Genomic DNA, 14,359 nt, shown 5'->3' on the forward strand with positions numbered 1-14,359 from the left:
GAAGTTCTTTGCAGGTTGAATATCAGCTTGTTACCCCTTTATTACCCAAAACTTAACATATTGTTCCCTTATACCTACACGGAAGTACACTATAATTACAGAAACGTACACCGTAATTTCGGTTTACTTACGCAGTTGTTTGCGGGTCGTAATATAAAGTGTTACCTTCATAATTTATCTGAACATATCTGGAGTGTGGGAGAAAACGATAATGTGACTGCGTTAACTCAAGCTCATTACACATATGCTGTTAAACTCCTGAAGAATTACAGTATCATGAAACACAAAAGAAACATTGAAGTGAAAGAAACCCTTTATTAAAGATTTCATACAAAACAACCACTTAAAATGTCCTCCAGAGATTCATATTAATATGAGGAAGTCACACATGAACACTCACCTTGATCAAACCTTTACAAGATACAGGATCTCAAATCCTCCAGCTTTAACATCATAAACATGAAAATTCCTGCGTAAACGTTTCTATTAAACACTTTGATGCTCTGTTTTTCTGTATCGTTTTGGTATTTTACCTGCTTAAAATGTCGACAGGTGAACTCTAACTTACTTTCACTTTATTTGCGTAGACTGTTAATGGAGGTACACCTAACATGTAACTTTTTTTGTTCAAAATTCATAAAATATATACAATGAGCAAGTACATCATGAATCCATCTTCCAACCTGTGTTTTTGTCTTATCCTGAATCACTACGGTACGCCTATAATACGTGATTATATTCAGACTATTTTAAACTGCTGCGGAGAAGCACAGTACCTGCGTGACTCGCCATAGACATAAGCAGAGAGAAGTAGATCCGGCTACAATGTTCTTCCGCAAGACGCAGCAGTTTGTTTATTAACCGCTAGAGCGCCAAAAGTAGTCTTAAAAAATCTTAATTTGTGTTCTGAAGATAAACGAATCCTGTTTCTCACTTTCTCCACAAATCCAAAGGTCAGAAGCTGTTTGTGTAGGCTACTAATGCTGTGTAATGCTAATGCTAACATTATTAAAGACCTGATAACTTTGAATGAACTTTCTATTGAGAGAACCTTGCAAGCTAAAGTTTTTTTTTTGTGATCATCTTTTTACCATATATTTTTGTTCTTATGTTTATTCTTCAGTTTTGTTTAGATCCACTGCATTACACTCACACAGGTAGCCTACGTGTAAATTGATTTATATTATCCGTATTAGGCTACTAAATTTATGTCCATTATTATTTTTTATTCATATTTTATTGCGGATATTTCGTTTTCTCAAAATCTCAACATTAAACATGCAGTTAACAAATGACAGACACTCACAGAGAATGATGTTAAGTCTGTGTTAAATATATAATTTGATAAGCCAAGTCACATTTAACTTCACTCATTCACTTCACCTTGAAAGCAAATATGATCCATGTGTCCCAGTGCACTGAAATATTTAATGAAAGTACTTACTAACTGTCTTGACGTTGGTTCTCCGTTAATATATCATGTCTTCTCCTTCATGGCACAGACTGAAAAACACCTTCAGTTGAACTGAACTTTGTGTTCAGAAAAGAGTATGTAGTCTAACAGGTTTTTCTGGATTCGGCACATGATCTACTCTGACTGGAGAGAGGAAATAAACCACAGAACAGCATCAGTCCCTGAAAATCACATGAATCCTGCAGAAAATTCTTATTCATGTTCTCAAATCAAAACATACATATACTCTGTAAAATACAGGAAAGAAAATATAGAAAATAAAATCTTGTTTTGCCCACTACTATTATAACCATAAACATGAACTAAAATAAGAACATTACCTGCAATATTAACCACAGCAGCAAGACAATGACCCTGAACATCAGACTGAAAAGTCTCAACCTTCCCAGGGCAATTGTTAAGGCTTATGGCGACACCTGCTGATCGATTAGAGCCATGACTAAACACAGTTGTCTCTCCCGAATGCATCTTCCAAAAAGCAGCATCTTCTTCAGTAAAGCCTAGAGTCTCTTGTAGAAAAACAAAATGTGACTTCTGCCCCTTGCAAAGCAAAGGGTTTTACTTTGTCCTTTAGTCCCCTTGCATTTAACGAACAAAAAGATCAACGAGATTTCAGTGAGAACATGCGCCACTGGAACTCACAGTGAACGGCCGAGAGTGTCACTAATCAGTCGACAATGAGATCAGAAGAAGAAAAGTGCAACACTTACAAAAAAAAAAAACTTCTCAAAAAACAACACATTTCCCATTTTCCAAGTCTTCATAATTCTATGAATTAATTAATTAATGGAATTGTTATTTAATCATTAACTTGATTTAAGTAATATTAGTAGCCTATTAATATTGTGTTGAAAATGCCTTTTTTTGTTAAATAATGAACCAAAAATGTATTTATTAGACATTATTGTCCCTTTATATTATACCGTACACTCTATAAACTTTAGATGACAGTCGGGACAAGATTCCCCTGAGAGAGTCTGAATTTAAATGTTTTTGTTAGTGACTTTATCATAACAATATTAAGGCACATTATTTAGGATCTATGACCTAATGTTTGAAAATAAAAACATTGTCTTGTAACATATTGCAATGATAACTATCAGAGAATAAGAAGCGAGGAAGAAAGAGAGAATCATGGAGAATCCTGAAGAGACGGTGGACAAAGCGAAAGAGAAGCGGAAAGGTTGAAAGAAAGACATAAAAACAGGACAACATCCCAAAAGCCTGAAATCAGCTCCACATGAAGCGCTGGTGTCGTGTCTGTCAGGGCTCTCAGTAATCTGGGCAACACGCGTTTCTTCAGTGCAGTCGTGCAGGTAAAGCCTCAGAGTTTGAAGAATCACACATTCTGAAATAGTTGCTGTTAAACGTGAAGAAGGTCTCCAGACATGAATGATGTGCTGGTCTCTTTCTGTTTGTATGTGAGGATTGATGAAGCAGAACACAGATGAGAAGAGCATCTCTCCATCACACCTGCACTGAACTCTCAGCTGCTACTGATGCCACACTAAACCCTGGGACAGTGTGAACGGCACAATCAGTTCTGACGGAGGGAAACAGCAGCTGGACATCACAGACCTTCATCTGTGCTTCAAACGTCTATCAGGAGTGTGTTCTCTCAGTGCTTGTGCTCCTCCACACACCAAACACTCACACATATGCTGACTGAACATCAGGCATGTTGTTATTTGATGGCAGCTGTGCTTTATGTGCGGGACCACATACATCACATTTACACATTTATATTCATTTTCATGCTGATTTCAGAGCTGAACGAGGAGTTGAAAAGCTCATATATCTGTCAAATGTTATATTGTCATTTCTTTATTTTACTTTATTTACCTCAGGAATGTTTGCTATGCAGCGGCGCGCGGGAAAGAAAGCTCTCAAGATGAGACCTCGAAAATTATTAAGACCATATTAAGAGCACATTTATATATAGATAACCAAATCAAAGATTTTTTCATATTGAATGAGAGTTACAGTACAGCTTATGTTTAGTCAATTAAAGTAGTCTATGTAATAAACTAATAGACTAATACAATGTTTTAATTATTATTTATTAGATACATACTGTGTTTTGTATATATATAGGCCTATTATATGATTTTAAATTTGAAAGTAAAGTAAATTACAATATTTATTTAAGTTATATGATAATCGTTGCCTTTCATTGATGACGTTGCAAGTTATTCCAAATGAGCGATTATTGTCAGCGAAGTCCACTTCAGCTGATATACCGTGTTCAGGGAGTAGGGAGCAGTGAACACTGCGTAGGGACCCTGTCGAGTGGAACGCACCTTCAGAATTGAGAAGTAAGACCAGATGTAGACACACACTGAGTGTAGGACTTGATGAAAAAGCTGCCAGTGTCTTCTTCTGCAGTTTGGCTGGTGTCGCAGCATCATCTCCTTTGCCTCCTCCAGTGCAGTGCATGATGGGAATGCAGGAGGAGCTTGTGATGTGCTCTGACATTCATCCAGCATCTGAGCCACGGCTCTGGGTTTCACAGACTCAACCTCGTCATCTTTGATGGAGCGCGTCTGGAAACGAGGATCAACAAGGGATGATACTGTATGTTCAGAAGGTCATCAGTGGCAGCATGGTCATATTCCTCATTCAGAGAGCTGATGACAGTAGCCTTGATGGTCTTGGTGAGCTCTGAGTCTTCAGCTTCTGGTTTCAAGACCTCCTCATGAAGAGCTGCAGTTCAGGTTTCAGGAACGACACACTCACATGTTCTTCAGCAGAAAGGCCATCAGTGAAGTCAGCAAGTGGAGTTAGAGTTAGAGCCTTGCAAACAGACTCCAGGACATCAATTTCCTGCCATGAGGAGCAAGTGCCTTGTTTTTTATCAGCTGATGAACTTTAGCAATGGCCTTCTCCTGCTCTAGCACTCGTGCTTTCATTGCATGGCGAGACCCTGAACTGGTGGAGATTCTGTGATCAACCTGTGCTTTGGCAGCTTGAGCTCCTCTTGAGCGGCTGCTCGTTCTCCTTTCTTTTCCATGAGAAGGAAAAAGCACTGAGCACTTTTCTGCACACACTCATGGCTCTCTGGATCCTCTGGTCTCTCATATTTTCCTCTGATGATGAAGAAAACAGAATATAGTAGTGATGGGACGGTTAATGCCGGGGCTCCGATGCTCCGACGCAGTTTTCAAAGCACTATTGTATCACACACTGTACCGATGCTTGTGTCGAAATGACAATACCACGTGATTGATGACGTCTGAAGCTTCGAGCGTCATGCAGTATCGGAAGGTCGGGACAGCTGGTCCTCATCTGATGCAGAAAAGGGAAAAGATTACCGAAGAGGCATTATTTAAATGATTTAAACGAATACACTTCCCTATAACATCATTTATATATTTTAAAACCGAACACAAAATATTTTTTTCAATTACTATAATTATGATCACATACTTGTATATGTTATATTATTGCTCAATATGTGAATGCGTTGGCCAGGCTACACATGACACGAGTTGTGTCTCATTGGCAGAAATTAATTTAGATGAGATTAGACAGAACTGTATTGATCCACACTTGTATGTCACCGACTTCTGAAGCTTTGTTTGGTCACGTGCTTTTCTGCTCTGTGGTGATTTGTTAGATATAGTGGAGAAAACAAGTGTGACCACCAGATGTCACTAATGCGCATTGTGTTAAAAGCTTCGAGTAATTAACCTTTTTTCGGCACAATTTGACGAAAGCCTCAAATGCTTCAGAAAGCCTCGGTTTCCCATCACTAGAATATAGGCTCATGTGTGCAAATTTTAGATGATTATAAAATAACTTCAAGTATTTTGTGTTGATAAATTACAATGTTATGACATATTCAACATAATGAGAAACTACATTTAGACCACACTAGGGCTGTCTCTTTTTATCCCACAATTCTGAGTTCAATAAAGGCTAATTCACACGGCCCAAACACACTGACATAATCTGACTTGATCACACCATGACAACTTCAACGCCAACAGATGATGTTTTATTAACAAAGTTCTGGAGGAGCACGTTCAGATAATTAACCTAATTAACACAGGAGGAGCACATTCAGTTAATCAACTCAATTAACCACAGCAGCCATATCACCCTGTAGCCCAAGACTGGTTGCCCACTGAAGCTAAGCAGGGTTGAGCCTGGTTAGTACCTGGATGGGAGACCTCCTGAGAAAACCAGGTTGCTGCTGGAAGAGGTGTTAGTGAGGCCAGTAGGGGGTGCTCACCCTGTGGTCTGTGTGGGTCCTAATGCCCCAGTGTAGTGACGGGGGCACTATACTGTCAAAGAGCACCGTCCTTCAGATGAGACGTAAAACCGAGGTCCTGACTCTCTGTGGTCATTAAAAATCCCATGGCACTTCTCATAAAGAGTAGGGGTGTAACCCCGGTGTCCTGGCCACATTCCACCCATTGGCCCTTACCAATAATGGCCTCCTAATAATCCCCTTCCATTGAATTGGCTCTATCACTCTATCACTCTCTCTCCTCTCTCCACCTATAGCTGGTGTGTGGAGAGCGCACTGGCGCCGTTGTACTGTGGCTGCCGTCGCATCATCCAAGTGGATGCTGCAAACTGGTGGTAGTTGAGTAGAGATCCCCTGATATGATTGTAAAGCGCTTTGGGTGTAAATTAGTATATATGAAAGTGTTATATAAATGCCTCATTCTATTCTATTCTATAAACCTTATGTAGCCCCGACCCTTTTCAGCGCTGTGCTCGTTGTCTTTTGAATCCGGGCTGTATTTTCACAGCGATTTTACGTGTTTATGAATGAATGGCTCATTTTAAAATCTTCCCGGTCGACTGACATTTGTTTAGTCATATGCTTTAAACATTACTGTCCTCATGATAACTTTCGTTAACTTTACATTAAGTAAATCCACTTCAAAAGCTAATTACTCCTGGACAGCAATGCCATAGAAATATACAGAGCGACCGCAAACCGGAAGTTAAAAGACAATATTCTAAAGATGGCGGCGCCTGCGTTTCTCTGGCGCATAAGGTCTATAAGAGGTTTACATACAGCAGGCTTACCTCTGATCTATGACAGTTTTACAGCATCTCTCCTCACTTATAAGTAATGCCATTCATACAATATCTTATTCAGCTACTTTTTCCAGGAAACGAAAATCATCATGCGTTCACTAAAGCGTTAACCAGGTTATGCTGCCACTTATAATTGAATAAATTATGAGAACTTATCACAAGTTATTGTTGAATTGAATAGATGCGTGTTTTAAAACATTAACAGCATTTAACATGTTTAATATATATGCTCTTTATTTATCAAATGGCATCAAGCAGGGCTAGATGATAAATATTTTAGTCACTGCCTTTAAAGCGCACAACCTTACGCAAGTTGGTGTTTGTTGGGGCAGTGTGAATACGACAGCATTTTAAATACACATTTAAATACACAGTCAAACTGAATAATGAAGAAAATTCAGAATTGATCTGACCTGAGATCAGCTGAGAGAGTCGCGACTGCTGCTCCTTCACTGGAACTGACAGACGATCAGACACTCGTGAACTACTGCATGAACACAAGCTCTAGTGTCTTAAACTGCCCTATCATGCTATTTAACAGCATTTTCAAATATCATTATTTTGTGTATTTGGTGTAATAGAATATGTTACCATGCTTTAATGTTTTAAACACATTTATTTATTCACATACTGTACATTATTGTAGCTCCTGTTGTTCCTACTGTAGTCGATTTCTACAAAGCCCCTCCTTCTGAAAAGCGTAGTGTGCTCTGATTGGCCAGCTGACCCAGTGCGTTGTGATTGGCCGAACACCTCAAGCGTGTGTCGGAAATGTAACCCTTACCATAATCGCAAGCTTCAGCTTCCAAAGACAGTGAATAATGTCGTCAGTTTTACCATATCAGTTCGAGCGAGTCGATTCTGAAAATGCAGATGATCAAGCCGATCGATCGGATACTTGTATGTATTTGCAGTAACACAAGCTGCAGTTCAGCTGAACGTGACAAACGGCGCCAGTGTGAAACATGTGCTAGTGGCAAAGCAAGATGAATCTTTGGTAATTGTGGTTTTTATGTGCGCTGAAAAAGAGGAGGAAGTAAAAAGAGGAAAATATGGACATGGTCATGGCTAGAGAAAAGAGGTGACCTTGGCATGCTAACATTGCAAATGGAGCTTGATGAAAGTAGTTTTAAGATTTAGTGCCATTTTGTGTTGAGTAATGAGCCATTTCATGTTGCTTTTTTATTGGCTAGTCATTAGATGTAGGTCGTAGCAGCAACACACTGTGAGATGATCATGACACTCTCAGTAAATGATCACAGGCTATCTATGATCATAAGACCGTGACAATGGCGTCTGTGAACCGCTCTCACTGTACGACGTTTAGGAGCCATGACCACAGAAATCACCACGATTGTTTCACGATGCTCATCTTTCGTCTGGAACGGCCCAAAATCGCACAGTGTGTACCGGGCATTAGATAGAATAAATCTTTTTGTAGGAGACTTTGTAAGTTTGCAGATCTTATACATGCACAAACAGCAACATAACACACTAAAGAAAAAGGAAAACATGAAAACGCATCATATGACCCCTTTAATACATTAATACAAATGTAATACAACTATTATTAAAACATGATGTATACACTCAAGCTTCTATTGATTGTTTTCAGAAAGTTAGTTTGAACAGTTTTTTTCCTCATAATTATGTAAAATGAATCTTTCATTATTTTTTTCTCCCTCTGCTGGTTCAACACAAACACATTTAGGATCTATATTTTATCTGTAACAAAACTCCAACCTTTTTGAGTTTATACTGTGGGTTTATAGAAAATAAAATGGTTAATCTATGAATGAGAAACTGTAATTTGCTGTGAAATAAAAGGTGTTTCACTGTCTGTCAGAGGATCGTTGAAATCTAAATGAAGTCTTAATTTATAACAGTGAAGTCACTGTATCTTCAGTCTCTGTTGATTCTGTTGACTGTGAGTGTCACGGTTCATGGGTTCACTGACTCGCCCTCGCTATGTTGTGTGTATGTTTGTGTGTGGTGGGTGTGGCTCATTGGGCACTCTCAGTTGTTGAAGTTGAGAGGTGAGCTCGGACACCTGCGTTACCAGAGCTTGTATCGCCCGACCAGTGGCGACTAACTGTTCATCCTGCCGGTCCATACGAACATTGTTGTTAGCGAGGAATACCTGTAATCCGGGTGCACTCGCTGAATCCATAACGGTCAGATCGTTACGTCAGGCTCTGTAATGAAGGCAAAAGATCCAGTTGCGAGTGAAAAACAGAATGTTTATTAACAAAGCAGAAAAGTAGATAGAGATGCTGGTCAGTCGTCGTGGGCAGAGATGATGAAGTGCTCGGTAACGCAGGGACGCAATGGGCAGAATCCAGGCGACTCAGAAGATCCTCAGGAAACACAGAAGGCGAAGGCGAGAACCAGGAACAAGGTCACAGGAACCGCAAACATGGAGAAATATCCAGGTGAGCTCACAAAACGATCTGACAAAGACAGGACGAAATCACAGATAATAAATAGGACGCCAATCATGAAAACACAGCTGCCGCTGATCCGCTCATCAGAACGATAATGAGCCACACCCACCACACACAAACATACACACAACATAGCGAGGGCGAGTCAGTGAACCCATGAACCGTGACAGTGAGTCTCTGTAGTGGATCCTTATTCACCATCAGATGATCATCAGAAGATCAGACTGTCATCTTCATTGTGAATAATTCTACAATAAAACACACAAAGAGTCACATGTGCAGTATGAGATATGACATATGTCACATCTTTTCATAAGAAAACTAACTATTTAATCAATATCATGATAATATAGCTTCTATCTGATGCTCAAAGTCCCTTTACAAAATCAAAAGCACATGAAAGGTCACTTTCACACAACGGACAGCTGATAAAGAACGCTCACTACAAATCATTACACTCACTACAAATTTAATATCAGTTAATAACAAACAACCCAAATCTCAGATTATCACAGTAAGAAAGTTAAAGGGGAAAAGCTGAAAATTACATTAATATTTTTTTTCACAATCAGTCACAACAGTATGAGCAGAATTAAATTAATATTAAATACAGTTTAAAGTTCAGAGACCTACAGAAACTGAAGCTGAATTCAAGAAAATGTTCACACACACACACACACACACACACACGCACGTGGTGTTAGTGAACCTGAAAAAAATTCCTTTTATTTCTAGCGAGTAAAACAGCCATTTGAACTTTAAATGAAAATATGATGATGGAAATCGTTAAAAACTATTCTTACCCTAGTGTCTTCAGTTTATAATGTGGATCATCCTCCAGATCCTTCAGCAGCTTCACTCCTGAGTCTCCTAGTTTATTCTCAGACAGATCCAGATTTCTCAGGTGTGAGGGGTTTGATCTCAGAGCTGAAGCCAGAGCAGCACAACCTTCATCTGTGACACCACAATCCCTCAACCTGTAGAGAACAATGACACACATTAAACCTATATCCAAAAATAAACATGACCACCTAAAAAATAAAATAGCATAATAATGTCAATATGGAATATATACAAATACTCATTAGTTTATGTTGTTAAAATACATCAGTTAGGATTAAGGGATTGAATATACAGTTTGTACAGTATAAAAATCATTATTTCTATGGAAAGTCCCCATAAAACATGGAAATCTAACGTGTGTGTGTGTGTGTGTGCTTAATTTATTTGTAAACATTTTAAGGAATGTGTGTGTGTGTGTGTGTGTGTTTGGGCTGGGAGAAAAAAAATCAATTCATCAAACTATTGCGTTTTTTTGTTAACGGGTTTAAAATGGATTTTTTTTATTCCAGAATCAATATTGATTCAAATGAAATTGCTTTATTTTGTCCTTACTTACAGACGAGGTTGCCAGAAGTTACCCACTTTTGTTCCAACAGAGGATAAAATGTGTCGTTATCTATGAGTGTCGTAATATCCATTTCAAGTGGACGTGTGGAAGTGACGTGAGACTGAATGCACTGAAAAGCCCTCACACTACTCATATGCTGAGAGAGAGATAAGACAGTAGAGCTGCACAATTAATCTTTAAAATACTGTGATCTCCATTCAAACACACACACGATCTTCTTCCAATTCCTCTGTCTATTAAAACTTTGACAAAATCATATCGCAACATTCAAATCTGTGTTGGCGCTGCCGCTGACCCAGAGAGAGTTGTCATGAAACAGCTTCACAAAAGGTCTTTTAAACCTCATAATAGTATCATTATTTATGTGATACAATAGTTAAAATTATCATAGAAGTACTGGGATAAAAGTTCAAATATAAACACTGATGTCTACGGTAGTTATCAAAATAGAGTAAATCAGCTTTTAATAGAAACTTGGCACTTAAAATAACGCATTTATCGATTACATTGTTTAGCCACTAGGTGGCGACAAGTGACTGTAAATTTTTTTATTTATTGAATTATTCATTCAAGAGAATGTAGTGCTGTGTGATGCTTCTGAAATAAAACTCATCTTATGACTCATCTTATGACTCATCTTATACATCATGTACAGTCTGTATAAGTGTATGATTTAACTTTTCTCCATAGTCTAGTGTAAAAAAACAACAAAAAAACAATACATTGCAATATCGAATCGCAATATTGACGAATCGCAATTCTTAAAAATCGCAACACATATCGTATCGGCACCCAAGTATTGTGATAGTATCGAATCGGGAGATAGGTGCATCGTCCCAGCCCTAGTATGTGTGTGTGTGTGTGTGTGTGTGTTTGTGTGTGTGTCTGTTTGTGTGTGTGTGTGTGTGTGTGTGTGTGTGTGTGTGTGTGTGTGTGTGTGTGTGTGTGTGTGTGTGTGTGTGTGTGTGTGTGTGTGTGTGAGAGAGAGAGAGAGAGAGAGAGAGAGACAGAGAGAGAGAGAGAAAGAGAGAGAGAGAGAGTGTGTGTGTGTGTGTGTGTGTGTGTGTGTGTGTGTGTGTGTGTGTGAGAGAGAGAGAGAGAGAGAGAGAGAGAGAGAGAGAGAGAGAGAGAGAGAGAGAGAGAGTGTGTGTGTGTGTGTGTGTGTGTGTGTGTGTGTGTGTGTGAGAGAGAGAGAGAGAGAGAGAGAGAGAGAGAGAGAGAGAGTCTGTGTGAGCTTAATGTATTTGTAAACGTTTTAAGGAACACTTAATATTAATGTAATTAATTTCCAATAAAGGCTGTATTAAAGCACTTAATGACATTTTCTGATTTTCCGTGACCTAATCTAAAGTGAGAACTATTTATGGCTAATATGTTGTTAACAAAGCATTATCTAACTCTTTACATAAGAGCTAATTAAACAATAACACTTTGTTAATTACAGTGAAAGTGAATGAAGAACTCACTATTTGTATATAGTCTCTTAATATATTAACTACAGCTTATATACTATTATATACTATTTATTTGAAAATGTTTTATAAGCGCTGTGTTACTGTATACTTGTGATAAAGTGTTTATTTCAAACTGGTCGAAGTAAGTGTAATTGTTCCTTTTGTATGTGATGGTGTGATTCTTCTTTTTCAAAAATAACACAAAATAAACAAAGTAAAGATGAATTTGACTGATAGCATTATTTTTTTTTTTTTCAAGATTTCCATAGAGATGGTGATATATTGTTATTTGTGTGTGGCCATGATAATCATGTAGTGATAAATCTGATATGGTGACAGTCCTGGTTCAGGTGAAACACACACCACTTCCCTCTTTTCAGCTGCGCACACACATTTTGAGGAAATGCTCACGCTTTTACAGGGGTCTGTTTGCACAAGCATTACACCAAACATTTGTGATTTAAAATAAAAAAACTTTAATCTGCATCTGTTGTCTGGTTTGTGGTTCATCCAGTTTATTTAAATGTTAGTTTTACTTTCTTTTGGGAGATAATAATATATTAAGACACATATTAAGTACATTTTCCTCTTCAGGGAGACTCCTCACCGCTGCCTTCTACCGCCGGCAGGATCTGACGATTCAAGCATGAATCTGTCGCTGAACCACCGGATGGGGCTTACGCCAAAGATATATTGTATACACCATCTACATATTAATCCTTATTCACTCTGAGTATTTATGGTAGAGATGATCTTACCTCAGTATCTCCAGTTTACAGAGAGGATTCTCCAATAAAGCTGAGAGCAGCTTCACTCCTGAGTCTCCTAGTTTATTCTCAGACAGAATCAGTTGTCTCAGGTGTGAGGGGTTTGATCTCAGAGCTGAAGCCAGAGCAGCACAACCTTCATCTGTGACACCACAATCATACAACCTGTAGAGTAGAATTACACACTCTTCACTCTCTCAGATCAGACTCACAGATCTGATAGGATATATTCAAAAACTTTCTGAAAATACAGTATGAGAATTAACTGCATAGTTACTAGAAATGTTTACCTTGGATATTATACAACTTCAATATTTAGTTTTTTCAATAACCATGCATAAACATTATTCTCTCAAAAATACAAACATGTACATACATGTTGCTCACATATTATGGTAGCCCTGTTTGTGCTAAATAGAGTGTAATTACACCTTTGCCATTAATATGTTTATAAGCAACTGAAAAAAGCACAAATGTCAGGGCATGTCAAAACATCTCAAGGACCCCAAAAACACCTTAGACCTCAGAGGGTTAACAGATTAATGCATGTGTTTTGTCGAGTATTTGTTTTATTCTTAAAGCCTGGTCAGAGACCTCAGAGCTTTACTGCTTAATTTCAGTAAATGATGGAGGATCTGCTTTCGGGTGAATTGCTTAAAGTTATTGAAACTTTAGAGTGATTAAGAAGCACGGATACATGAACAATAAGGAATGGGACGTGCTTGATGATTTAAAAGTCATTAATGATCACCAAATGATTTAACCTCTCTCTGGCACGTATTGACAGCAAGTGGCCGAGCTCATAAACGTGTGAAAATCACATTTTTAAGTAGGCTATATTTTTTTGTAGAGCTCAAATAGAAATAAAATATTAATGATTCAGTTATTAATGGTTTGTACATGCTTGTCAAGGGCATTTGAACATTACTATAGCATAAAAGAGTGTTACAATAACTTTTAGTGAACTTTGACAGATTTTAGATTGCTGATCGATTGCTCCTGTCTGATCGATTGCTCCTGTCTGCATTGCTGCTGCTGAGTTGGCTTGCATCTGTAAGCTTCGTATATCTTTCTGTTTTGAATCATTATTTACTACCATTCCTTGTCGTTTATACTGCTAAATATAGCTTACTCAACATCACACATTAACCTGACATCGCTAACTTCAATCTAAATCATTATTGCTAGCACAACACGCTAGTAATTCGCTAGCCTGTTAGCGTGCCATCCGTGCGCTCTTTATTTATTTTTCTCTCACGCCTTTTACAAGTTCATCAAACCTTTGGTGAGTAGGATCAGTCAACAAACACGGTGAGTCATGTCATCTCCTCTTATTGTCACTTGCACTTCATGTAACATTTATAGCATAGCCTTCTCTGTCAGCACAGGATTCATATGTGATGAATGCAGGGAGATAGTCAGGCTGGCAGAGAAGGTTTCAGAACTAGAGACACGCATCCAAACTTTAATCGAGGATAATTGTAAGAGTGCAAGGGCTTTAGATACTGCTTTGGATGCGACTAGCTTAGTGAACTCCACGCCTGCGCACATATATTCAAAAACGCATACCTATATACTGAACTTGTAATACGCATGTACATGACATCAGCGTTCTCACAGGTTCACGTTTTTAACTGTACATTGTTCGGTTCCGCCTGCTCTTCTCTCTAGTAATATGGCACATAGTCTTAGAGCTCAAACATGAATAGGTGCTCAGGTCAGGAAGCAGACAGACTGGCTAAACCGACCATCTG

At 38.4% G+C, this 14,359-nt stretch overlaps 1 protein-coding gene across 1 annotated transcript in view; it reads right to left on the reverse strand.

Annotated features, from left to right (window-relative positions):
- LOC309506195 (uncharacterized protein) overlaps positions 1-14,359 on the reverse strand; it is a 535,239-nt gene that overhangs the window by 504,768 nt on the left and 16,112 nt on the right. Inside the window, exon 9 of the mRNA XM_082179817.1 lies at positions 12,597-12,770. Within this exon, the coding sequence (XP_082035943.1) occupies positions 12,597-12,770 (174 nt within the window). The remainder of the gene's footprint in view (positions 1-12,596; positions 12,771-14,359) is intronic.

The sequence above is a fragment of the Leuciscus leuciscus genome (genome assembly GCF_965113295.1).
Source record: "Leuciscus leuciscus genome assembly, chromosome: 9".
Taxonomy (NCBI): Eukaryota; Metazoa; Chordata; class Actinopteri; order Cypriniformes; family Leuciscidae; genus Leuciscus; species Leuciscus leuciscus.